Source organism: Aedes aegypti, chromosome 2 (assembly GCF_002204515.2).
Source record: "Aedes aegypti strain LVP_AGWG chromosome 2, AaegL5.0 Primary Assembly, whole genome shotgun sequence".
NCBI classification, from domain to species: domain Eukaryota; kingdom Metazoa; phylum Arthropoda; class Insecta; order Diptera; family Culicidae; genus Aedes; species Aedes aegypti.
Genome location: NC_035108.1, coordinates 326,683,605 through 326,711,569, shown reverse-complemented (window position 1 = coordinate 326,711,569; position 27,965 = coordinate 326,683,605). Strand labels below are relative to the sequence as shown.

Below are 27,965 nucleotides of genomic sequence, written 5' to 3'. Positions count from 1 at the left end.
ATGGACCAATGCACAAATTAGTAAACTCGTGCATTGGTCCATTGTGAAGTGCGGAATGTCGTGGAGACAAGGTCTTGAACAATATTCGCCATATTCGCGCCGTGATAGGTTCTGACTGCGATAATATCCGAGAAGTGTCTTCCGTCAATCAAAACATGGTCGATTTGCGATTCAGTCTGTTGGGGTGATCTCCAGGTGTACCGATACGGGATCCTGTGCTGGAAGTAGGTACTACGTACAGCCATGTTATTTGAGGCGGCGAAATGAATGAGTCTAAGGCCGTTTTCGTTAGTAAGCTTGTGGGTGCTGAACTTCCTTACAATCGGTCTGCACTCTTGTCCTGAGCGTTGAAATCTCCGATAACGATTTGGCGTCATGGTTTGGGCAGCTGTCGTATTCACGTTCCAGCTACGCGTAGAAAGCGTCCTATCGTTATCGTTATCGTCACAGCTAGCTGTGCATGTTGATTATGCTGATGTTGAAGAAACGGCATTTGGTCCTCAACTTGCATTTCGCCTATCACGATAAAAACTGTGACCAGCTCGTGTCTGTCGCGGCAGCTTTGGTAGATGGTAAAACAGGGTAAAACCATATTTATACGTATGTACCGTCAGCCCTATCCGGCAAACCTCCTGCAGCGTTACGATTTCGAACTTGCGGACCCTCAATAAGTCGGAAAGAATGCCGGTACTTCCAAGAAATTGAGAGACTTACAGTTCCATGATCCGAATTACCGGTTCAAATTTACATTGTATGCTTCCGACTGGCACACAACCTGCACCAACCTCCTGTATCGCCGGAGGTCAATCGGCTCTGTTTATAATGAATGTTAATAACAGCTCAATTTAGTTTTAGTTACAATTTTCAATACAGTTTTTGTTGGCTAGAAAAGTAGACCGTTATGTTTTTCATTCTTAGCTTAGCTTAGACTGACTCACATATCTAATGGTTGCTATTCCGTGATTGACCGAAGTCAGTGAAAATGCACAAAGAATCAACTAGAAGATCGGCTGGGATTGGCCATAATCTTCTTCAGTGTGCATATTCAGTGCCTCTATTTATACATGGTTAATAACGGCGCCGGCCACGTCCTTGCAGTCAGGTGGGATTGGGGGAAGGATGTTAGTGTAACCTTTGCTATTTGGAGACCGTGTTTGCCTCTGCATCTCCACAAAGGTTACTGGGAGGATGTTTGTTAATGGGGAGGATCGTTGGGTCACAGGATTCACTTTGATAAGCGATTAGACCATGATCAATAATTATTGGTGAGATATAAACATGCTTATATGTAAATATGATATTTTCATTTGATATGAACAATATCTATATAGAGAAAAATTATGCCGACACTTGACGTGACGAACCTTTCAAAGTTTGTTGAATAAAGTGAACCTTTCGAAGTCTACACTCGAAGTGTCGAACCATTCAAAGTATTTTTAATTACAAAAATGAAGGTAACAGGAAAAAAGTGTTTGAAAAAAAAGTAGACATAATTGATTTATAAATCAGAGTTTATGTCGACACTCACAGTGACGAACCTTTCATAGTTTGTTGGAAAATCATATTTACGTCTCACCGTTGTAACGATTAAAGGTGCAATCAAACATATTTTATAGATTAGAATAGTAGCATGAAACGAGCTCACCAATTGATCCGTCATCTTGAGCAGCAACAATCCACTTTCAGCCTCACTCGTTTGCTCGGCTATATAAAAGCACTCAGAGAAAATAGCGCGCGACCCGAGAGGGAAACAACTGACGACTGCTCGGGCTTTCTTGACGCACTGCCCAGAAGCAAGCGTCAACGTCGAAAGATCAAAAAGAACTAATCGAACGCGGAACTTTTTCACTTCACTCGACCGATACGCGACATGTTTGATCCTGCCCTCATCGCCGGCCCCGCAGGAGCAAGCGTCAAGGTCGAAGGATCAAACACAACTCTAGACCGTTATGTTTTTCATTCTTTTTATAAAGGGCGAACACGAAATTATTGCGACACATTCAACAGGGCATAACTTTTCTACCATTGGGTAAAAATCAACCAAATTTTGCACTCTTTCTCATTGATGTGTATTGTTTACATGCTGTCAAGCTCGAAGTCGTATTTTTCGATTCAACGAAAATGGAGGTGAACCAACGCGAGTCGAGAGAACAAATTCTTTCCAAACACCTGGAATTTCCTGACCTGTTGCACCGGCAGTTTGAAAAAATGTTGAACATTCACCATTTAACCGTCTCCAGAGTGTTGAAGCGGTTCCAGGAGCGGTTGACGTTGGACCACGGCAAAGGAGCTGGAAGAAAACCGGGACCGGAGAACAAAAAGACGGAGGAAAGGTGAAGCGGATGATTAAAGCAAATCCCAACGTCTCAAGCCGTGATTTGGCTAAAAAGATCGACATGTCGCAGAGCTACGTCCAGAACTCAAAGAAGAGAGCTGGACTACATACATACAGGTTACAGAACTTCCCAAACCGCGATGAGCGGCAGCAATCGACGGCTAAAACTCGGGCACGGAAGCTCTACGAGAAGATGCTGACAAAATATGGCTGCTGTGTGATGGACGCACGAAACGTATATAAAAGCCAATTTTAAGCAAAATCCTGGATTTGAGTTTTTCAACGGCAAGATCAAGTTCGATGTGGACGACAAATTAAGGAAGAAGAAAATGTCGAAGTTCGCCTCCAAAAATCTCATTTGGCAGGCCATCTGCTTTGCGGACTGAGGAGTGAGCCTTTCGTGACAAAGGGCACACTAAATGGCGGGATCTACAAATCTGAGTGCCTCTTTTGCCGTTTTTGCAGCAGCACGACGAAGCTCCGCTATTTTGGCCAGATTTGGCATCATGCCACTATTCTGAAAGTGTCCTGGAGTGGTATGAGGCCAATTCTGTCCATTTTGTTTCAAAAGGCATGAATCCGCCAAACTGTCCGGAGCTGCGCCCGGTGAAGCAGTACTGGGCAGTAATGAAGCGGAACTTCTGAAGAGCAAGAATAAAGTCAAAGACGAGAAGGACATGTTAAGAAAATTGAAAAAAAAAAAAACTGAGAAACTGATACCGGATGACACTGTAAAGACGTTGATGGAGGGCATCAAGTGAAAATGCCTTCAATTTTACACTCAAGGCTCCATCGATTAACTTTTCTCTTGATTTTTGAAGTAAATATATGTATAAAACAACCTTAAATTTTTGGTTTGATTGTAACATTATAAGAAAATTTGCATGACATTTTCGGTGTCGCAATAATTTCGTGTTCGCCCTTTATAAAATTAACTAGAATGCAATTAAATTACAAAAAGCCTTTTTTGTCCTATTGCCCTTCAATATCGAATAAAAAAGAGTTGACTGTATGTTTGTTCACTTAACACACCATCTAAATAAAACGGCATTGCAACTCGTTGCAAAACATGATTTTTTGACACTCGTCGAACCTCGAAGCTTTGGATAAACAAACTCAGAGAAAATACTAAAAGTTAATACAGAATCACGTTTTGAATCCTCTAGGATCTTATGCAGCACTTGACAAAGAAGGAGGGCAGAAATACGTGCGAAATACTGTCGGAAACTCGAGCTAGACCTTGTCCGTCAACATTTTCAGAAATTCATCAGAAAAGCATAATGAATTCGTGAATGGTGATCCAAGCGTTATGCAATGAACTTATCTAATTTTTTACAAGGGATTTGCTGGAAGCTGTCAAGAAAATTGGAAAGCTGATACCGTACACCCCCGTTAATTTGAACGATACCTCATGCAAACCATCGGGGTTCATTTTTAATTTGAACATCTAGTCACCTAGAAACGTGTTCTTGCACTGAAACAAGCGTTGCAGTAATGAGAACCATGAACGTGTTTTTAAATTACTATTCCAACCAAGATTGAGCTAACATGAACGTTTTTTATTTGCGTTTTGTTCCCTCTCAATCCAACCGCGTCGATAGCCGAGCGGCTAGCGTTCGCGCTTGACAATCGCTAGATCCTCGGTTCGATTCTGGTCTGCTGTAAGTTTTTAACGTGATTATGTAACTTTTACTATACAAATGGTGCCATGGTAAAATTGAATGCACAAAATATTCTAAATAAATGCGAATTTAGTCTGCACAAACCAAGTGGCGTTGTGTATTTAATTTAACCCTCTGTAATTTCAACCGCAACGCTGTTCTCAGTGTGGTTACCTCTTTCACTGTTTTGTTTTTATTCTGCGTTTCGTTTTACAGCGTTCCATTCCACTTAACTCCGTTCTATGAGCTAAATGACGTTTAAAATCATTTTAATCTGAACGATGTGCAAATTAGCGGGGTACAAATTGAAAAGTGTTCAGATTAAATGTGGTCAAACCAACGGGGTTACCAGGTAATTAAAAAAAAGTCCGTTCATTGATTTTCGACAGCCTTGAGACAACCGATTTAGATGAATACTTAGCAATAATTGTTAAAATATGATTATATACTCATCAGATTAATCCAAAATTTAAATAATTTCAAGTTTCAATAGTAAAACTATTAATAACAATCAATTTACTATTGAAAACAACTAATTTGTTTAATCCGATTTCGAAAAATTCAGACCATTTACATCATTGTTTGTTCAAGTACTTCAAGAAATATTTTTTCAAGTACTTCAAGAAATATTTTCTAGCAGAATAAGACTTGATAGTCATGGCTAGTCATTTGAAAACGGGCCTTTTAAATTTAATACGTTAGAAGTAACATGAAGGTAAAATTTTCACCAATATGGTGCAATAAGGATCTCAATCTTCACGGGAAAAATATAAAACAAAATGCATCTTATGAGACATTTTCTGACAAATTTCTTGCTGGATTTTTTAGAAAAATATACAGAATTTAATAATAACAAAGTACATGCCAGCAGAAAATTTTTGGCAGAAATCGTATACAATTTCACTATATATTCCTCATGATAACTTCGGAACGCCATTGATTTTCGACGAACTCGAGATAAATCGAAATAGATGTTTTCTTTTACGAAGAACTATGTAAAATATAGTTAACTCTTCCTAACTCGATATTTCGTTTCTCGATACCGAGGTATGGAACTATATTCAAAGTTGGTTTTCGTGGCTTCTTTGATGGTCTCTTGAACCGCAGTTTCATAGCTATTGATTAACAATCAATATTGCATTGCTACAGGATGTTTGCTTAAACATTTGTTATAGAAATTCGTTTTTGGTTTAGAGAAAGTCGTTCAAAGTGGTAGAGAAAAGGTTTTGGCTTAACCATAGGATAAATATCTGACTCATTCGTTGTAGTTTCTAATTAAATCCCTGAAATTATTCCTAGAAAAATAATTGATTGAATTTCTTACTGCACTCTCTCATAAAATTCTAGTGTGAAGTCATGGACAAGCCTTACTTAGTGAACATTTCAAGGGACAAAATCTACTAATATAGTAGAGTAAACAATAATATTGAACAAGTTTCTGACTGATTTTTTTTAATAATTTGGTTGGAATTCGTAAAGATTATCGCAGAGTCCACGGACAATTCAATCAACAGGCCTGTCAGATATTGGAACAAGTATTCGGCAAATTTATTAAAATACCTCGTCCAGAAAAAACAGCCCATAATCGCTTTCTAATTTTGAACGAGTTTTCGCTAAAAAAAACTCTCAGAACAATGATGCGTTCCTGATTTCTTCTAGGAAATTAGCCTGCGTAAATCATGAAAAAAGTGACTTTAGTGACCATTTTACGGAAAAAAGTGACTTAGTCGTTAAAATGTGACTCACTACCAGCCCTGAGTGTTGACAACGAATTCTCCTCTAATCATACGGACGATACGATACATTACGAAGTCATCTAGACAACCTTCAGCAGAATGCCGACTTACTAGACATTTCATGTGCCTCAAACCCTTCTTTGCACCAGTGTCATCTTTTTCTGGCTTCTCAGCGTAGTGTTCGTATGAGTACATTCAGTTATTAACCAATAGCTTTATTCTCTTGTGTTATCTTCCCCATTTTTTTTTATCTCTGTGGTTTGTTCCTTCTGTGTTTGATTGGTGTTCCTAACCATCCGGCAATCCAAAACCTACATAAAGTTGGTATACGCCATAACACGACAAACGTGCAACCACGAAATTTCCAGGTTCAAGAAATTCTCCAAAATACATAAATAATCGACGAAAAATTTTATAACATTTTTATTTATTTATTACGCGTTGCAAGAAAAATTATGATTCCTGGAAAATCATGAGCTATTGATCAGTAAAATTTTTCTCCAAAATCATCATAGTCACCGATGTTTAACTGTCACCGTGAAATGTATGATTTAAACGGATTTTGATGGATTCCTCTGTTTTCACATGAACCTTGCCTGAAAAATAATAGGCCATGGAGATCATGGTATCCCCTAAATTTAATGCATCATTACACCCTTCAGATAAATTTGCTTAAGGTGACACGGGAGACCGTGTTATTTTTCCTATCTTTTGTCTCACTCTAACAATAATCATCAAAACTTTGTAGAAGCAAATCTCAAGTTTTAGTGAACCGATGAAGCTGAAAATTTATCGGGTTGTGCACTACATATATAGAATCATAGTGATACATTTTTCGCATCGATATATGAAGTGGTTCTTGGGATTTGCTTCTTGAAATGGATAGAGTGATTATGATGACGTCCCGTGCGGCCTTAATGTATCTAAAACGAATGTTTAGCTCTCATTTTGGTCCTTCTTCGATAAACATTGATACCACGTAGATGGAAATTATGTACAATCTTCTTTGTACTGTAGGGGTTATTCGGAAGTGTTCCGATAAAGCAATAGGTACGTTGGTCTCGAACGTTTTTGTAAATACGTTCTGTTAGAGAATGCTTTCCACGCAAGGGGTGGATCACTTCTGATGCATCTGCTACTTCGAGAAAATTTGATGCATTTGAGTGCGTGTAAATGTTCACTTAGCTAGTTTGCAAATCATGGCTTGCTCAATCGTTTGGCTGTTGTCTTTGTCAAACTGTCAGCTTTGTCACTTCAGAAACTCAAGAAGAGCTGCTACCACACCAACTAATGCTCAACCTTAAGTTCAACGGTTCAACCCCAGGTTTTTTACCACATCCAGATTGACGGAATTTTCGTGGAATGTTAAGGATGAGTGTATATAGAAGAAGGAAGGTGAATTTTCTTATTGTTATGCTTCGTGTTTTCTCAATAGCGTTAATGCTTAATTACTATGTATTTTGGGTTTTAGGAAAAAGTGTATCCCTCAAAAAAAAAAGGAAACGTTAAATATTCACCTGTATGCAGATATTTTGCGTGCTGCTTATTAAAGTCAAAGATTTTTTTTCGTTTATCGTACGTCCTATCTGCGTGGACTTATGCTGGTTGGTTCGGTACGGAGAGGTTACAATGAACCATGGATCAAGAGGAATAATCAAAGTTATGGATATGGATGAGTCGATCTACAGTTAACTCTCCCTTACTCGATATTCCGTATCTCGATATCGAGTTAGAGAACCATAGTAAAAGTTGGGTTTCATGGCTAACTCGATGGTCCCTTGGAACGCAGTTGCACTGCTTCTGTGTTCTGTAACTCGATACCTCCCTAGCTCGATGGTCCCTTCAATATCTGAAGGAAATTTCTTGACCCATTCAGTCAAGAAATATCTTTACTTTTCTTGAGCGTAACAGCATACGTAGCTGAAATTTACAAATTTGGATTGCTTCGCGGAAATAACGCGCAGTGAGCAATCCCCGCATAGAGGAAATGAACCATAGTAAGCATGGACCAATGCACAAATTAGTAAACTCGTGCATTGGTCCATTGTGAAGTGCGGAATGTCGTGGAGACAAGGGTCTGAATCAATATTCGCCATATTCGCGCCGTGATAGGTTCTGACTGCGATAATATCCGAGAAGTGTCTTCCGTCAATCAAAACATGGTCGATTTGCGATTCAGTCTGTTGGGGTGATCTCCAGGTGTACCGATACGGGATCCTGTGCTGGAAGTAGGTACTACGTACAGCCATGTTATTTGAGGCGGCGAAATGAATGAGTCTAAGGCCGTTTTCGTTAGTAAGCTTGTGGGTGCTGAACTTCCTTACAATCGGTCTGCACTCCTTGTCCTGAGCGTTGAAATCTCCGATAACGATTTGGCGTCATGGTTTGGGCAGCTGTCGTATTCACGTTCCAGCTACGCGTAGAAAGCGTCCTTATCGTTATCGTCACTTGCTAGGCCTGAGGCTGTGCATGTTGATTATGCTGATGTTGAAGAAACGGCATTTGGTCCTCAACTTGCATTTCGCCTATCACGATAAAAACTGTGACCAGCTCGTGTCTGTCGCGGCAGCTTTGGTAGATGGTAAAACAGGGTAAAACCATATTTATACGTATGTACCGTCAGCCCTATCCGGCAAACCTCCTGCAGCGTTACGATTTCGAACTTGCGGACCCTCAATAAGTCGGAAAGAATGCCGGTACTTCCCAAGAAATTGAGAGACTTACAGTTCCATGATCCGAATTACCGGTTCAAATTTACATTGTATGCTTCCGACTGGCACACAACCTGCACCAACCTCCTGTATCGCCGGAGGTCAATCGGCTCTGTTTATAATGAATGTTAATAACAGCTCAATTTAGTTTTAGTTACAATTTTCAATACAGTTTTTGTTGGCTAGAAAAGTAGACCGTTATGTTTTTCATTCTTAGCTTAGCTTAGACTGACTACACATATCAATGGTTGCTATTCCGTGATTGACCGAAGTCAGTGAAAATGCACAAAGAATCAACTAGAAGATCGGCTGGGATTGGCCATAATCTTCTTCAGTGTGCATAATTCAGTGCCTCTATTTATACATGGTTAATAACGGCGCCGGCCACGTCCTTGCAGTCAGGTGGGATTGGGGGAAGGAATGTTAGTGTGTAACCTTTGCTATTTGGAGACCGTGTTTGCCTCTGCATCTCCACAAAGGTTACTGGGAGGGATGTTTGTTAATGGGGAGGATCGTTGGGTCACAGGATTCACTTTGATAAGCGATTAGACCATGATCAATAATTATTGGTGAGATATAAACATGCTTATATGTAAATATGATATTTTCATTTGATATGAACAATATCTATATAGAGAAAAATTATGCCGACACTTGACGTGACGAACCTTTCAAAGTTTGTTGAATAAAGTGAACCTTTCGCAAGTCTACACTCGAAGTGTCGAACCATTCAAAGTATTTTTAATTACAAAAATGAAGGTAACAGGAAAAAAGTGTTTGAAAAAAAAGTAGACATAATTGATTTATAAATCAGAGTTTATGTCGACACTCACAGTGACGAACCTTTCATAGTTTGTTGGAAAATCATATTTACGTCTCACCGTTGTAACGATTAAAGGTGCAATCAAACATATTTTATAGATTAGAATAGTAGCATGAAACGAGCTCACCAATTGATCCGTCATCCTTGAGCAGCAACAATCCACTTTCAGCCTCACTCGTTTGCTCGGCTATATAAAAGCACTCAGAGAAAATAGGCGCGCGACCCGAGAGGGAAAACAACTGACGACTGCTCGGGCTTTCTTGACGCACTGCCCAGAAGCAAGCGTCAACGTCGAAAGATCAAAAAGAACTAATCGAACGCGGAACTTTTTCACTTCACTCGACCGATACGCGACATGTTTGATCCTGCCCTCATCGCCGGCCCCCGCAGGAGCAAGCGTCAAGGTCGAAGGATCAAACACAACTCTAGACCGTTATGTTTTTCATTCTTTTTATAAAGGGCGAACACGAAATTATTGCGACACATTCAACAGGGCATAACTTTTCTACCATTGGGTAAAAATCAACCAAATTTTGCACTCTTTCTCATTGATGTGTATTGTTTACATGCTGTCAAGCTCGAAGTCGTATTTTTCGATTCAACGAAAATGGAGGTGAACCAACGCGAGTCGAGAGAACAAATTCTTTCCAAACACCTGGAATTTCCTGACCTGTCGCACCGGCAGTTTGAAAAAATGTTGAACATTCACCATTCAACCGTCTCCAGAGTGTTGAAGCGGTTCCAGGAGCGGTTGACGTTGGACCACGGCAAAGGAGCTGGAAGAAAACCGGGACCGGAGAACAAAAAGACGGAGGGAAAGGTGAAGCGGATGATTAAAGCAAATCCCAACGTCTCAAGCCGTGATTTGGCTAAAAAGATCGACATGTCGCAGAGCTACGTCCAGAACTCAAAGAAGAGAGCTGGACTACATACATACAGGTTACAGAACTTCCCAAACCGCGATGAGCGGCAGCAATCGACGGCTAAAACTCGGGCACGGAAGCTCTACGAGAAGATGCTGACAAAATATGGCTGCTGTGTGATGGACGACGAAACGTATATAAAAGCCAATTTTAAGCAAAATCCTGGATTTGAGTTTTTCAACGGCAAGATCAAGTTCGATGTGGACGACAAATTAAGGAAGAAGAAAATGTCGAAGTTCGCCTCCAAAAATCTCATTTGGCAGGCCATCTGCTTTTGCGGACTGAGGAGTGAGCCTTTCGTGACAAAGGGCACACTAAATGGCGGGATCTACAAATCTGAGTGCCTCTTTTGCCGTTTTTGCAGCAGCACGACGAAGCTCCGCTATTTTGGCCAGATTTGGCATCATGCCACTATTCTGAAAGTGTCCTGGAGTGGTATGAGGCCAATTCTGTCCATTTTGTTTCAAAGGACATGAATCCGCCAAACTGTCCGGAGCTGCGCCCGGTGAAGCAGTACTGGGCAGTAATGAAGCGGGAACTTCTGAAGAGCAAGAATAAAGTCAAAGACGAGAAGGACATGTTAAGAAAATTGAAAAAAAAAAAACTGAGAAACTGATACCGGATGACACTGTAAAGACGTTGATGGAGGGCATCAAGTGAAAATGCCTTCAATTTTACACTCAAGGCTCCATCGATTAACTTTTCTCTTGATTTTTGAAGTAAATATATGTATAAAACAACCTTAAATTTTTGGTTTGATTGTAACATTATAAGAAAATTTGCATGACATTTTCGGTGTCGCAATAATTTCGTGTTCGCCCTTTATAAAATTAACTAGAATGCAATTAAATTACAAAAAGCCTTTTTTGTCCTATTGCCCTTCAATATCGAATAAAAAAGAGTTGACTGTATGTTTGTTCACTTAACACACAATCTAAATAAAACGGCATTGCAACTCGTTGCAAAACATGATTTTTTGACACTCGTCGAACCTCGAAGCTTTGGATAAACAAACTCAGAGAAAATACTAAAAGTTAATACAGAATCACGTTTTGAATCCTCTAGGATCTTATGCAGCACTTGACAAAGAAGGAGGGCAGAAATACGTGCGAAATACTGTCGGAAACTCGAGCTAGACCTTGTCCGTCAACATTTTCAGAAATTCATCAGAAAAGCATAATGAATTCGTGAATGGTGATCCAAGCGTATTGCAATGAACTTATCTAATTTTTTACAAGGGATTTGCTGGAAGCTGTCAAGAAAATTGGAAAGCTGATACCGTACACCCCCGTTAATTTGAACGATACCTCATGCAAACCATCGGGGTTCATTTTTAATTTGAACATCTAGTCACCCTAGAAACGTGTTTCTGCACTGAAACAAGCGTTGCAGTAATGAGAACCATGAACGTGTTTTTAAAATTACTATTCCAACCAAGATTGAGCTAACATGAACGTTTTTTATTTGCGTTTTGTTCCCTCTCAATCCAACCGCGTCGATAGCCGAGCGGCTAGCGTTCGCGCTTGACAATCGCTAGATCCTCGGTTCGATTCTGGTCTGCTGTAAGTTTTTAACCGTGATATAGTAACTTTTACTATACAAATGGTGCCATGGTAAAATTGAATGCACAAAATATTCTAAATAAATGCGAATTTAGTCTGCACAAACCAAGTGGCGTTGTGTATTTAATTTAACCCTCTGTAATTTCAACCGCAACGCTGTTCTCAGTGTGGTTACCTCTTTCACTGTTTTGTTTTTATTCTGCGTTTCGTTTTACAGCGTTCCATTCCACTTAACTCCGTTCTATGAGCTAAATGACGTTTAAAATCATTTTTAATCTGAACGATGTGCAAATTAGCGGGGTACAAATTGAAAAGTGTTCAGATTAAATGTGGTCAAACCAACGGGGTTACCAGGTAATTAAAAAAAAGTCCGTTCTGTGGACCTGTAACTATCATAACCTAATACTTAAAAACCTACTGATTACTAAAAAAACAAACAGTTTAATCAAACCTGTTTTAGAATCTAAAAAAACTTCATTGGCAAATTTAGATCATGACGAAAACAGTAAACAATTGTAATCTTCCTTTCTAGAATATCTCTACTTGGTAGATGCGAATTTGCTTCTAAAAGTCAAGAACTTCTGTTCGTTAGAGCGTTAGATTTGAGGTTGGGGAATCCCCACTAAGTGTAACCTATGGAAATATTTCGTAAATAAACTTTAATTATAATGACATTACAATCTTCAAACATCTTTTACCAAGTATAACACACTTATATCTGTATGTTCATGATATTGACATTAATTTTAAAATAGTAGTAAAATGAATAAACTTGATATACACATGATATTGACAGATGTACCGTGAGGGCCCCTAACTCTGCGCAGCTCCTAACTCTGCGCACTTTTACCAAAATCCTCCAAAATCTGGTAAAATACTTAAATTTTTGTTTACAATTTTTTTTGTTCATATATTGCTACAATAGTAATAAAAAAGTACGCGAAGAACTTTCTTGACAAATTTACGTTTATTACTTTAATAAAAAATAAAATAGCTTTAAAAATATTGAAAAACGTCCAAATTGACTGCCCGTTAGCAAAAATGCTAAGGGAGTACCTCATCACTTAAATCATTTGAAGCAAATTAAAGATAATATATTTCAGATTTTTAGTACGTAGGCACTAGTTTATTTATCGAGCAATCATCACTTGTAAAGTGCAACTTTTTTTTATTCATTTTCTTATTCTTCTTAAGTGCGCATAATAAGGAACCATTTTTCAACTATGTTCCTTACTATGCGCAGCAGTTATAAAACGTTATTTTCAACAAACAATCAACCCTCCAGAGGTCGATATTGAAGGGAACCATCGACTTGTCGACACCATCGTGATATGGAATAGAAATGCTTTGGAAAATGGTTTGAGGGGACCATCATAGTAAGGGAAGATTAAAAAATGACGTCCATCATATTTTAAGGATTTCTACATTCCGTCCCTCAATCCCTGTCGCGATTTTTTTACAGTACCTAATGCATGCATTGTCACATTTTCATAGACTCTTCCTCCCCTCAATGATGGACGTAATTTTTGAATGCTCCCTAACCATGCAATAACAATTTTAATTATTTAATAATTTAGATTTTTTGTATAATTCCATGAGTCAATATCGAGTAATGGAACATCGAGGTTTAATCGTATTTGCTATATAGAAATGCCATAATGTACTGTCATTGATCTGCAATAGGAATCGTTCATTAATCGGACCCGAACCGAACCAAAGAAAATTTAGTTTTTATATTTTCTAGTGAGAATACATAAACAGTCCAAGCTAATTTTCCTTTACACGCCTAGGGTGAACGAAAAAAAGACGTAGTTTGTAACCTTTTTGTATGTTGGTTTAGATTTTAGAAAACTAGGTTAATTACATGTTTTGGAAATCATATACACCCCCATTCTTGTTTAAAATCAAATGGGCCATGGATTCGATCGAAAGTTGGATCCACCGTAAACAAGAATAAGGGTGATAATGATTTCGATTATTTTGAGAGATGCACTTGGAGGCATTCATTAACAGTAATTATCATGGATTGAATCATAGATAAAATTCACTTAATGTTAGAAACATTCCACGCTCCACTAGGGACGTAATGCCGGATAAAGTAAGAAAATGAAGATTAATTCAGAGTTCAACTGCTAGTAATACTTTTAGTAAAATACTTTAACTGTTATAAATAATTTTTCAAGTGCGCAGAGTTAGGAACCTAAATGCGCAGAATAAGGAGCATTGCAAAAATGAGTGCGCAGAGTTAGGAACACGGACACCCTTGAGAAAAAAATAAAAATTTGCAATAAAAACCATTACTTAGTGAAGCTTTCATATTTTTTCCTTATACATAAGATCAATAAGTATTTGCTCACAAAATTTCAGACTATTATGTTTAGTTTTCAATTAATTACAGCTGTTTGAAATTTGAAAAGCCTTAACTGCGCAGAGTATGGGGCCTTCACGGTATTCATAATTAATTCCAGCTGGTATCCATTTAACTGCAATGGATTCGAAACGTTAGTCGCACTGCAGCCACTAAACTATAAAATCAGTTTGTTTCATTTCGACTTTGACTTAATTGCTATTAGGTACACACCGCCGCAAAATTATCCGCACCGCTAGCTAAGTACGTATTAATCTCTCATAGCGAAGAAGCTACAAGGGCGTACTTAGTAGGCACTACTCACGGCTTTGAGTGTGTTGAATTTGAACTGACCGTCGGCGAACGAGTCAAACTGTTTATTATTGTTTGTGTTTTGTTTTTGCCTTTTTTACGATTCGGACACGTACTTTGCAAATAATACTCATACAGTGTCATATGCTAGACCAAGCGTTATACTACAAGCACAGCACAAATGAAGAACTCGTACGATAGATGGAGGTACCGTAAGACGGGGATAGTTTGTTTTTGAAATATTTATGAATAATTTTGCCTTTTTCTCAAGGATTATAATTTTGTGTTTTTTAAAACAAATACTGGTATCTTAGTTATCGATTGTATTTGAAAAACTGCATAACAATTAATTTTGAATGGAGCAATGACTTTTCAGTTTTCATTCAATTAGCTTGAAATGTTCTTGATTGAAATGAAAAGAGCTCTGACAAACTAATACAATATACTTATACATACATTTTGTAATTGCATTTTGCAAGTTGTGGGATTGACTTCCTGTTATTCTTCTTGGCATTACGTCTTCACTGGAACAGAGCCTGCTTCTCAGCTTAGTGTTCATTGAACACTTCCACAGTTATTAACTGAGAGCTTTATTTGCCAAAGTTGCATTTTTTGCATTCGTATATCGTATGACAGGTACGATGATACTCTATGCCCAGGGAAGTCAAGGAAACTTCCATTACGAAAAGATCCTGGACCGACCTGGAATCGAACCCAGACACCTTCAGCATGGCTTTTTGCTTTGTAGCCACAGACTCTAACCACTCGGCTAAGGAGAAGGCATCAAAGTTATCCGCATTATCAAACATACCCCGTTTCACGGTACCTCGGTCAACGAAAGATTACGTCAGCTGTTCACCACATTCGGACAATGTTTGCGTGCGCAAAGTGTGTGTGTCTTTTCCTTATCAGTGTAGCACTTTGCCAAAACATCACTTGTGGCCAATGACTTTGCTGCTGTGGGGTTGTAATTGTATTTTTGCTTTCGGTTGCGGAATGAACTAACAGTCCAAATAGCACTGCATGATAGCGGCACGATATCGTATGAGCGAGATTATTTGCTTCGGAGTTGAAAAACAGGGACATAAGTGAAACGGATTATTCCAGCGCCTAACGCTAGCGGTTTCGGTTATCTAGTTTATCAATATTGATGGTAAGGAGCTAACAAGCGTGAAGCACCTGTTCTATCACAATTAGACACAATGATAATACATTTGTGCAAGGTCACGTGTAGCTTCAATTTGAGAGCTGTATCGAGAGCAAATAAGCACGTTTTCCTGACACACATGGCAAGTTTGAGTTTTATTGATTAACGTTGGCATTACAATCCAATTGGAACACATCCTATTTCTTAGTTAATTTAATGGTTCTTAAAGAACACCAAACCAATTTAGTAATTCCTTGATTTTAAATAATGTTGTATCGAGCATTTAAACTGCGAAATATTTGAAAATTGAACCTTCAGTGCAGAATTGCTTCAAAGTGAAATTAAGTCATTACAACTGGTTTAAGAAAAACCCCTATAATGGTATAGTACAGAAATAATAAAGGTATAGTGTACCACAGTAGCTGTAGCGTAAACCAAAATAAGCCGGCTGAAACGTATGATACGCTGATAACAAATTATTTAAATAGCGAACAAATGAAAAACAAAACTCATTACAGCTTCTAAATGCTACGATAGGATCATACACGTTTTAAAATTGTTATATTGGTGTTCTATGTAAAAAAATCCAGCGTTTCATTAACGATATTTCTCCTCTTTCCTAAGATTTTAAAATTAAGGTTCCTAAATTGCGCAACTACATTAATTTTTAATGAGAGTGGCCAAATTAGAAACACCCAGCCTAACTTACTTTCAAGAAAAAAAAACTGATGCTTTCTCTTTTAAAGTATTCGAATCAACTGAGCAGAATCTTAAAACTTAAATAGCGTTGACATAAGCCTTCACTACTCCTAATAGGATTGTTCCCGGATGTTAAAAAAATGAAAATAGATGACAAAATGATCTTGCGTTTCCCAGACGTTTGATATAAGGTAATACAAAATCAATCATTCATAAATTTTTGGTCTTCAGTACAAAATGGTAAAATCTGAAGGACTAGTTAACTATGAATAAATTTTGACTAAATTTGTAAAATACTGTGGGTTCCTGGTTTTAAAGGTAAGTAACTTAATTTAAATTTTCTTCAAAACAATACTTATAACTTCCGGATTCGTCGAAGAAAATGTTTGCCATGGTGAAAATAACCTTCCAGTACTTATTTACGAAGGATGCCTGCGCTAAATTATGTATTGAATTGTTACAAAATTTAGTCCATATTTCCACAAAAGAGCAAAGTTTAATAACTCTCTTAAAATAATATATTGGGAGTAGTGCGTTAGACATGACTCATGGTTAATTAAAAGGATATCTCGTGAAAAAAAAAATCGCTTGTTTTCTTATGCTGACTATTCATAAATCTAGAAGAGCATCTTTTTAGGAATCCATAAAGATTTGGCAAGAACTTCGTCAAGAAAAATCTTCTCAAGAATGCCTAAAGGATCGTGTCCTTGGCACCAGTGTTGTGAAAAACTCGATTTCTCACAACTCACGCTTGAGATTTTTAATGCGTGAGTTGTCTATCATGCAACTCAGCAGTCAAAAAATCATGGATGAGTTGGCTCACCTTTTTAACTCATTGTTTCGTATTTCCGCAGTTTACTCACACACGGCAATCATTTCTTGTTAGTCTGGTGAAATTATGTTAATCCTTTCTAACGTAAACAACAACATTCGGGTTCCACGAGTTTTTGCCGGGTTTTGCGACTAAATCATTTTTTACGGTTTGCGTTGATTGAGTTGATTTTGCATCAAAATCTCAAGCGTGAGATTTGCGAAGCAGATCTCTAATGAGTTTGCTCTCACGGGAGAGCGTATTGATTGAGATTTTGAGTGTGAGTCTATCAACACTGCTTGGCATATTCATCAATGAACACGCTATGAGTTCAATAAGAATTTCATAAGAAATTCGTTAAGAATTACTAGAAAAATTTGCTGTGAATCTGCAGAAATCCACACAAAATCGCGTCAGATGTTTCATATTCTACCTTCGACCAGAACCAGTCGCTATTCAAACTAGTAATGCTAAAGTAGTTGCAGTAACATACTCTTTCGTGTTATTAAATAAAACAAGATTTCATTAGCAATTTTAGGACCCAATTATCCCCTGAATTGTTGCAAAGATCTCACCAAGAATATGCTAATGTATTTAATGGTAACCTATCGAGCATCTCATCAAAAATCATTCTCAAAATTGTTCCATAAAATCTCGTTTGAATCTGCGCAATATCGTGCCGCCAGAGTATATCACAAAACAAAAATGGTAGGAATAGTAAGAAAAATCTGACAAAGACTAAGTACCTAAGTGCAAACAACTTTTACTCATAGTACAATCATTCTGAAACACAGCCAAAACAAAAGCCAAAAGTGCAAGCTGTCAGACAGTCTAGTTTCATCAATAGTGCTTACAATTGAAACAAACTGGTATCCATATGTTTGAAATGCAATTTTTCCCGGTATGTTCTCAGGGGCGATTCCCTAACCTTAATCTACCTGTTCCATGAATAGAAATTCTTGAATTTTAGCAACAAATTTGCATGTAATGAATAGAGATTTGATGGGAAAGACGATTTCAATAATTAACTTTTCGATTTATAATCTAAATTTACCGAAATAGTCATTTTTAGAGTCGTAGAACAGGTAAAACGTGAGGTTACGAGTCGTCACTGTATGTTCTACAGTTTCCCTGGTATTTCCCGTATTTCTTCCGGCCATTTGTAATTCGCGGGTTTTTTCCGCTTTTCCCCGGATTTCCCGGATGGATGGAAACCCTGTAATAGGAATTGAGGCCTATTAAGAAGTAGTGAAGGCGTTTGTTTGTAAATTTCTAAACTTTCAGCGACGTCTAGTTTCCAAGATGAAGATACGCTTTGTACGATGTCCTGGAAAACATGTTCGGCCACACGCTTACCTCTTTTCTAATTTCTTGCCCGGTTTTTTAGCCTCAGCAATATGTTCTTTGAGTCTAATTTCTACAGTTCGTTTTGTTTGTCCTATATAGATTTTATAACAATGGGGCCAAGCAATTTTCAGTTTATTAATTTTATCCTTTGTTGATCCTAAACTAGATTTTAGGTCACAATTCCTACTGCTGAAAACCAAATCTACTCCATATTTTCGAAATTTCTTAGCCAAAGGCTTTGTAATATTGCTATCAAAATTCACCGCTACTTTTTTTAAATCCTCTTTTTCGGCAGTAAGTGTAGTCATACTTTTTCTGTATTTTTCTCTTGCTTTTTCATCTATAACTGCTTTTATTGTACTATTCCTATATCCTTTAAGTCTACTTATCTCAAAGATTTAATCCAGTTCTTTCGATATCCCCGCCTCACTTAAAGGAAGGGTTTGCATTCTATGTATCATATGATGAAAGGCCGCCATTTGGTATTGATGAGTGTGATTGGAAGTACTCGGAACAACTCGCATATTATTAGTTGGTTTCCGGTAAATTTCAAATTCAAAGTGAGACGATTCCCTAGTAACTAGCAAATCCAAAAATGAGATTCTTATCCTTTTCCACTTCATGAGTAAATTTAATATCTTCGTGGATACTGTTAATTCGTCGGTGTTCAGACAGACCGGACTACTAGGGATTTCTCTAAAGATCATCTAAAAGATTTCTGCAGGAAAATCTCTACAAGGATTCTTCTAGAGATTTTGTAAGGAGTTTCTCCAGTGATTCCTCTAGTATAATTTTCACTGGGATTCCTCCAGGAATTTATCCTAGGATTTCTTCGGGAACTTTTCAAGCAATTATTCCACACTGAGGAAAGCAAACGTAAGACTTTCATAAGATTTGCTTATGGAATTACGACACAAGAAAAATCTTTGAAATTCATAAGACCATCGTATGGGTTTCGGCAGATGTTGTTTCCATAATACACCTCGAAGGAATTTCGTAAGATGATATTATAGCAGCGAAACATTATTGAGAAAAGTTGTGAAGAACGCCTGAATTGGTGCAGGTTTATGTTAGGGGCGGATTAATGGATGAGGGGGGTTTGTGATTTCTTACGCGTCATACAAATTGTTTTGAATTTTCATTCAAAAATCTTATTCTTTGGATCCAATTCCTTAATCTGATTGAAAGAAAGTGTTAGTTACAGCGGAATTGATGATAAATAGATAATATTTACCCTTTGATGCATTAGAAACGGAGTCAGCCAGTGACAAATCAGCAAACACGTCCATTTCGGAAGCCATATTGAATTTCTGATAGTGAAATGTCTGTACCGAGAAAATTTGCCTCACGTGGTTCTTCACAATGATGAGCAATGGGGTTCATAAGCGTTCTTATGACATTAACAATTGATTGTTATGAAAAAATTACACTTGTCTTATGAATCTCAATCTCGTCGAATGAAATACGCAAGTGTCTTATGAACCAACAAAAAAATAATAAAAAACGCGTTCATTAGTGTGATCTTATGAAAATCATGCGAGATTTTTGCCTCAGTGCATGGATTGCTGAGATTCCGTCAGAAATTTTTCAAGTTTTCTTAAGACGTTTTTTCCTGTTATTGTTATAGAGCTTCCTACAGAAATCTTTCCAGTAACTCCTCCAAGGATTCTACCAGGAAAATTTCTACAAAAAATCTTGGTTTTATCCAGGCATTCCTCCAGGGATAGTAAAAATACTCTTGTTAATTCTCCAGTCATTTCTGCAGAAATTCTTCCAAGCATATTTGAAAACTACACTTTTTTCAATTTATTGAAAGGATTATTAGAGTATGTTTAAGAAAAAACTAATAATTGAACTTTAACACTTCACTTTCGCAAAAGATAAAATAAAATACTGAAAATTACTAGTAACGAGAGCAAATACCTTTGAACTCTAATAAGTTGCTTATTTTGACAGATGGGACTATTTCGCCTGCGACTTACAGACTTCTTCAGTGTCGAGTTCATATTTGCAAAAGTTTCTCCAGGAAGACCACTCGAGATTCCTTCAGGAATCTTTTTTTCTTTTGAGAATTATGCCAGGGAAAACTACAAGAAAATTGCTACATGAATCACTCCAAACATGTTTCCAAGTAATTCTTGTGGGCTTCATGGCCGTACAATTAGTGTTACCAAGCATTTGGCCGCATGGAGTCAAGGAGTGTGGGTTCGATTCCCGCTTCAGGCAAAACTTTTCATCAGGAACGTATTTGCGACTGCAACACTGGGCGTTGCATGCTAGTCCGTTGTTTAGTGTGGTGTTTCCTTCAAAGGGCAAATCGTCCACTGGAAGCATTAACGTATTGGTGTCTTTTAAGGAATCCCTGAGACATTTTTCCAGAAATTCGTTAACATGCTGCACAAATTCCGCTAGAGTTCTTTCATGAATTCCTCCAGGGATTCAATCCGAAATTACCATTAGAGTGCCGCCAGGGATTCCTCCAAGATTTTTTCCAGGAATTGCTCGAGGAACTCCTTTACGGAAGAAGTGTTTAAAAAGCCTCTGGATAAATTCCGGGAGGAATCGCTGGATTGATTATTTGAGCCATCCCTGGAGGACGTCTGGACAAAACATGAAGAAATCCTTAGAGTAATCTCTAGCGATCCCTATCCCTCTAGAAAAAAAATATAGAGAAATATCTGTAGTATCACATGAACGAATTCTTAGAGTAATCTCTGGAAGATACTCTGGGAGAATCATCTGAGGAATCCTTGCCAAACCCCTTTAAGGTTCCTTGTAAAATCCATAGAAAAAACAATTGCAAGAGTCTCTGGAGGAATTCCTGAAGAAATCTCTGGAAAAAAAGTTAAAAGGAACCCATGTTGAGATTCTTTGAAGTAGTTCTTGGATAAATTCCTGACGAAATTGATTATTAAATCTCAGAAGGAACCCTTGTAAAGATTTTCCCTGAAAAGGAAATGCTGAATGAATCAATGAAAGGTTTCCTGGGTTGATTGATAAAGGGATCTTTGAAAGATAACATGGGTAAATTGCTGGAGGAATCCCTGGAGGCATGTTAAGAGAAATCCATGGATAAATTCCTAAAGCAATCTTTGTGTGTGTAAGAATTACTGTGAATGTTACTTATTCAGGAAAAATCTCTGGAGAAATCCCTGCAGAGACATTTCTGGAGAAATTCCTTATAAAAAGTAGTTCAGTGGCCCAAAGGCTATCATTATTTAAGCCAAGAAATTCAAGAATTGCCACCAGGCAGAGTTAGTGCGCATTCCTGGAGGCAACATTGGCTAGAATAATTATAACTCTGCCGAGAACGCCAACTTACTAAGTGATCAAGCTCCTGAGATATTTGCAAAAAAAAAGTTCAATGCTCGCTGGCGTCACTTTGTGGCAAAATTTTGAATTGAATAGCTCGAGCAATGATACACTTCGAACGACTGAACAACTTTGCAGAAGACGTCACACAGTATATCGATCAGCCAAAATCGTGAACTTAATTCTGTAGCACCTTTAAACGTGATTTTTCAGAATGGTGTCTTCGGACGAAAATTTTCTAAAAATATAGCGCATATATTGACGGTAGTTGCCACGGGCGGCGCTGCGAAACTATTTTTTTTAAATGACGATCTTTAAATATGATGTCTTCGGCAAAGATCATTCATTTCATCGAGTCATTTCGTAATGCGTCGTTTCTCGAGGTTCAGAACTTTCTTCATCAAAGTATTTGGAACCTATTGGTTGTGCTTAATGATGAAGAATTTGTCAAGAAGAAGAAAAGAAGAAGTATGGAGCCACATAGCCCTCTACCCATCATATAACTAAGTACTACAGGGTAATAAGAGTCATTGATGAAACTTCTTCTAAGTAAAAGGGATACTCGTGGATACTAATGACACTATCGACATTTACAACTACTAATAATGTATAATGAATCCTACTATGTTTCATCTGCCACCACCTGCCACCCGAATAAATAAACGGACCCCAAAAATGACTGATTTTTGCACTTAAATGGTTATAACTACTTTTCCTTAATCTTTAGAAACTTAGTGTCTTCTAGAGAATGATTCATTTTGACTGTTTACATTATTTTGTACAACATTGTTGAAACCGAAAACTTCGCATTTTCAAAATATACGAGAAAAACTAGTTTTAGGGGTTCGTTCATAAAATACTCCCGTATTTTGGAAATGCGGCTGAATACACACTAGGTGTCTTTGGCAAAGTTGTATGTATTTGAATTATCTACAATTTTGCAGAAGACATCATATTTAAAGATCGTAATTTAAAAAAAAAAAAATAGTTTCGCAGCGCCGCCCGTGGCAAAGTTGCGAAACTATTACCGTCAATATATGCGCTATATTTTAAGAAAATTTTCGTCCAAAGACACCATTCCGAAAAAAATCACGTTTGAATGTGCTACAGAATTAAGTTCACGATTTCGGCCGATCGAAATACTGTGCGTCATCTTTCTTAGGGGTCAAGATATAGAGATACTCGCAAAACAAAAGCTCAAAGCTCACTAGCGTCGCCTTGTGGCAAAGTCTCATATTTCTTGGTTTTAATAATGACAGCCCTTGAACTACTGATTGATTGATTGACTCTTTATTAAGGGGAAATTCAGCCCGAGGCTGGTTCATCTCCAATCCGAACTACTAAAAACTTAGCCGAAGACGCCATTTTTCTAAGTGGTCAGGCTTCTGAGATATCTGCAAAACAAAATTTTCATGCTCACTAGCGCTGCCTGGTGGCAACATTTTTAATCAAATACATAGCTCCAACAATAATGGCCCTTCAGCTACTGAACAACTTTGTTGAAGACGCAATCTTTCTAATTGGTCATGCTCCTGAGATATTTACAAACCAAAACTTTTATGCACACTCGCGCCGCATGGTGGTGGAATTCCATTTTTGAATGCCTACCTCATGTCAACCCTTGATCTCCTAACAACCTTGCCGAAGATGGTTTTTCTATATTTGAAATAGATCGCGAGATATTTTGAACCTAAAAAAACTAAGGGTGTTGTACAAAGTACAACGCTCAACTACTCGCGTTACATTCGCGCGACAACCGAAAAGTTAAAGAGCTCCTGGAGGAAACCCTTCAGAAAATTCGTGAAGTTATTTGTTGTAGAATTCCTGGTACAATCCATGGAGAATTTGCTGATCCTTAAGCGATCTTTGAAGGAAGGAGCCCTGAAGGATGGAGCCCTGAAGAGGACTACCTGGGGATATCCCTGCATGTATCCTTGGAGGAAACCATAGAGGAATTTCTGATGAAATATCTAGAAGAGTAATCCTTGAAGAAATTGTTTTAGTGTAACTCCTGGAGGAAGACTTGGAGACATCTCTAAAAGGATTGCTATAGTTTTTCCTGGATGAATCCTTAGAGCAGTCTTTGGAGCAGTGGATCAATTGTCACCCAACACGCAGCAACAAAAACATTGTCACTTTCTATTCTTGTTTCATTTTCATTTTGCAGCGTTTGGTGGGGCAATGAGAGCGCGAGTCAGTCCAAAGCCGGGGGAAGGGATAGGTAACGGCCGTAATAGTCTATGCGAACCGCATGAACACCATCGGAAAGGATAAGAAGGGTTGGGGTGGGGTATAGGGAATTGGAGAAGACTTGACATAGTAATGCGATTAATGCTGCAAAATGTAAATGTGCTGAAAGCAATTTAATTTGAGTTTTGTAGTTTGGTTTGATTTATTAAAATTCCAAACAATTGTACAAGTAAGAAAGAATAAGCTGATCGTTTTCTAGAAATTTAATAAACAACAAAGTAATAACAATATGAGAGTGATGCTAAGAACTGCTGATGGCACGATGCGACGCTTTAGGAGCTTTTGATAATGATTGAACATTACTATAAAGAACGCAGTTCAATCGATGGTGACAACTTTACAAACTTTATCTGTTTTTATCATGTACAGATATAAAATTATAATTCAGTTCACTGATTGGCGGTGCTGATTTATATACAAATATTTTATATTATTAGTTCATTTGTTTGTGTGATGTAGGAGTTAAAATGAAATGTTTTACTTACTCTTGATGATAATACTTCCCTGACCAGAAATATTCTATTTTGTGCACCCTTTTCGAAGCTATTCTATCCAGTTATCCATTGACTGCTTACAATCCTGAAATTATTCTTATTGTGCATGCTCATGCATTATATTAGTAATGATCATAATCATGCAACAGATAAGAAGGTGAGAAGGTGAGAAAGTGAGAAAGAGAGAATATAGGAACAGTGATTAGTAATCAGTTAATTATGTAGTTTTGTTAGAATAATAAACAATTAAACAGTACTAATGAATAGCTTGAAAAATGACTTTACAGCATAGCTGAGCCTTTCGGATCTTCTAGTGCCCCTATATGCTCGCCATGACCCTATGACCAACGTTTGTATATGTATAGCCTTAGCTGATGTGGCTTTTCTAATAGGTAGTTCTTTCACTCATTGATTGTCTTCTTATTTCATTTATTATTACATTGAAGCTACATTGTACTTATTAAGTATTATTATTTTATGTTTTTATCACTATTGATATTATCAAGGCCAGAATTCCCAGTGAGTGAAGAATTTTATAGTACTAGAACACCACAGAAGATCGCTAAACATCACTAATCATGGAACGGCTTTTTGCTCTATTATTTTAAGTAGATTCCCTTTGTTCCTATCCGCAACCCGCTGCACGCGCCCTGTTGGGTTTCGAAAACCTTATAGAAGATTACATACCGTCAATGGCATTCCCAATTACTACCCCACATTGTATATTCAAGGGTCTGATTGTGCTCCTAACCCACCCTCAGTTCGTAATCTTCTCGCCAGCTTGAAATTATATTTTCCCGAAGTGAAAGTAATTTTGATGAGTGATAGCCTAGTGCAGCCCAACTGCATAGTACAGTAGTTTAATCAGAATCTTTAGGTCAGAAGACGAAATCTAAATTTTGTAATAAAAAGGTTGCCATTGCTTTGAAATTCACCCAACATCTAATCAAAACTACTAACAACAGCGCCGTTAGCCCAACTAACGGGAGTCCAATTAAAACGAAGCCCACCTAAAGATAGTGCAACGAACGAAATTCGACTGTACCTGGATTCTTCTGAAAAACAATCCTGGAAGAATCCATGGAGAAATTCCTGCAAGAATCCCGGCAGATTTTTTTTCTTGAGGAACCTATTCACTGTCGGCATTCCTGCGGATACTACTTGCGAAATTCTAGATATATTCCTGTAGAGATTTTCCTACAGAAATCCCTGCAATAATCCTTGGAGAAACTCCTGCTGAAACTCCAGGCAGCATTCCTGGAGAAATTGCTGAATGTATTCCTGGAGCCCTATTGGAGCTGGCTTCAAAAACAATAGTGATCAAAACTTCTTTACGGATGAATCCCTTTAAGAAACATTGGTGATATCCCTAGTGGAAATCACCGGTGTAAGATTTCTAGTACAATCCCTTGAGAAATCTGGAATTCCTGGAGAAATTTCAGGAGATATATCGGGAGGAATTCTTGAAAAAATTACTGGGGGATTTCCTGGAGCCATATTTCAACTAATCCCATAAATGCGTTTGCTATCAAAAGTTCTTATTCGTCAGCGATAAAACGTATTTCTACTTCTAGGTAGGTACAACACATTAATGATGGTATCATATGAACTTTTAAACTTCATATGTCCCGATTTCTTCGGAAACAGGTCCCAGGTGTTCTTGTGTCCATACTTATAAAAAAAAAAGTCTAGGGTTCCTTTCCCCGGTTTCACAAAAAAAGCAAATCGGATCAAACATGGATTTTTAGAGAGTTTCAAAGTTATGGTTCAGTTTTAAGGGCCAATGTTTAATGTGTAACTTTTTCTAATGTTGTTAAAACAGAGCATAACATTCACAAATATTTTCATACTGTTCAACTTGTTTCACTGACGTGGCACAAAATTAGAGTATCGCAAATCTATGGACTACATATCTATACGTATAATGAATACATATTGCTACATGCTAATTGATTCGTCCGATTGTTAACCGCTACAGCGCAGCGTCTACATGTCGGTCACAGATCAAGTTTCCGTATAGTGTTTTCCTTCGAACGCATCATCTACCTATAGAAGTTTACGAGCAGAGCTCAGCTAGCTTATAGTACCTATAATAGCGAGCAGAACAATTCCACACCTAGCTGATTCGGATTCGGGTGAAGGTGGGTTGGGTACTGTTTGTTGTGTTTTCTCTCTACTACTAATGGGGCAATTCCAATCAGAACGGTTCTACTTACGGGTTTCCCCGGGTACACCTCCGTCAGGTGTCCCTTGAGGCGCCGAATCGTCCAGGACGGTTGGCACTTGATCGTCTGGTCGTCGAACTGCTGGTTCGAGGCTTTGACTATCAGCGTAATATCCATGATGCAATCGAAACACTGGACAGCCAGCTCCGAAGCAAACCTGTCTATGTAGCGGAACGTTGTCGTTCCGCTAAGGGGCCTTGTAGGGACTGACGGTGAGTCACAATTATTATGGTTTTCACACTCTATAGAACAACTTGAGCACGACTACGTTTTGATCTAAATTTAGTTCTGCTCTTCTTTACGAACGATCCCCCACACCCCTGGGCGAGATGACACTCTTTGTTGCCAAAGGAAGGACGGACGGCACCACGTCCACTAATATTGGAGAAATGCAGCCAGCAAGCGGAGCACCTTTCACTACAAATCTGTCACAAAAATATTTCCCTTCCACCGATTTGGGTCCCCAGAAACTTTTGCGATTTACTGCTCGTACGTCAAATTTTCCACGTCAATTTTCACTAAAACCGAATCCACCGCAAGTAAACTCCACAAATCGTGCACTTTTCAACGATTTACGCACTGATTTTCGACTTTTCCGCACTATTTTGATACTCCCGTTCACTTCCTTATTTGATTGCGATTGAATGGAAATATTTTTCTCGATGCGTTGCAGCCTGCCAGCTATTTCTTCTGCTGGCTGACGAGCCGATATGCACAAACATTACCTAGTACTGCGAGTTCGTGTTTGTGTCGGAGAGGTGTGGGGTGCTCTGATTGGCTGAAGTAATCTCCAACGAATGGCGTCCATAGCCGCCGTCACATAATAGTTCTGAAATCGAAGGAAATTTTCTCAATCTTGATTCGGATTGACTTCAAAATTAACTAAAGTTCATATTACAATGGACCGATGCACGAGTTCACTAATTTGACGTTTGAGCGGTGCAGAATTCACTGGTTTCCATGGTCACATAAATAACACGGCACCGCTCAAATGTCAAATAATGAACGCGTGCAGCGGTCCATAATAATGAAAAAATGTGTGTCGTCATCACAGGTCGCTGCATACGCTGTGTCCGTCAAATGACACTTTCTGTACGATTCGCTCATACTGTTGATGAGCCCCTCGGTCGACTTGGACGACATCCATCAATGAAGTGGAGAGTACACGGGAAAAACTTCTGTGGTAAAAATAACTATTTTAGCTGACTACGCCCATTCTTAAAACTACCTTGGAAAATCAGACCAATTTACTATGTTTACGGTACACCCC

General features: G+C 38.1%; 1 protein-coding gene across 1 annotated transcript in view; it reads right to left on the bottom strand.

Moving 5' to 3' along the window:
- Positions 1–27,440, bottom strand: part of LOC5565121 (homocysteine-responsive endoplasmic reticulum-resident ubiquitin-like domain member 2 protein) — a 51,927-nt gene extending 24,487 nt beyond the window's left edge. The window contains exon 1 of the mRNA XM_001649415.3: positions 26,687–27,440. Coding sequence (XP_001649465.2) covers positions 26,687–26,812 — 126 coding nt within the window. The 5' untranslated portion in view covers positions 26,813–27,440. The remainder of the gene's footprint in view (positions 1–26,686) is intronic.
- Between the last annotated feature and the right edge of the window lie 525 nt (positions 27,441–27,965).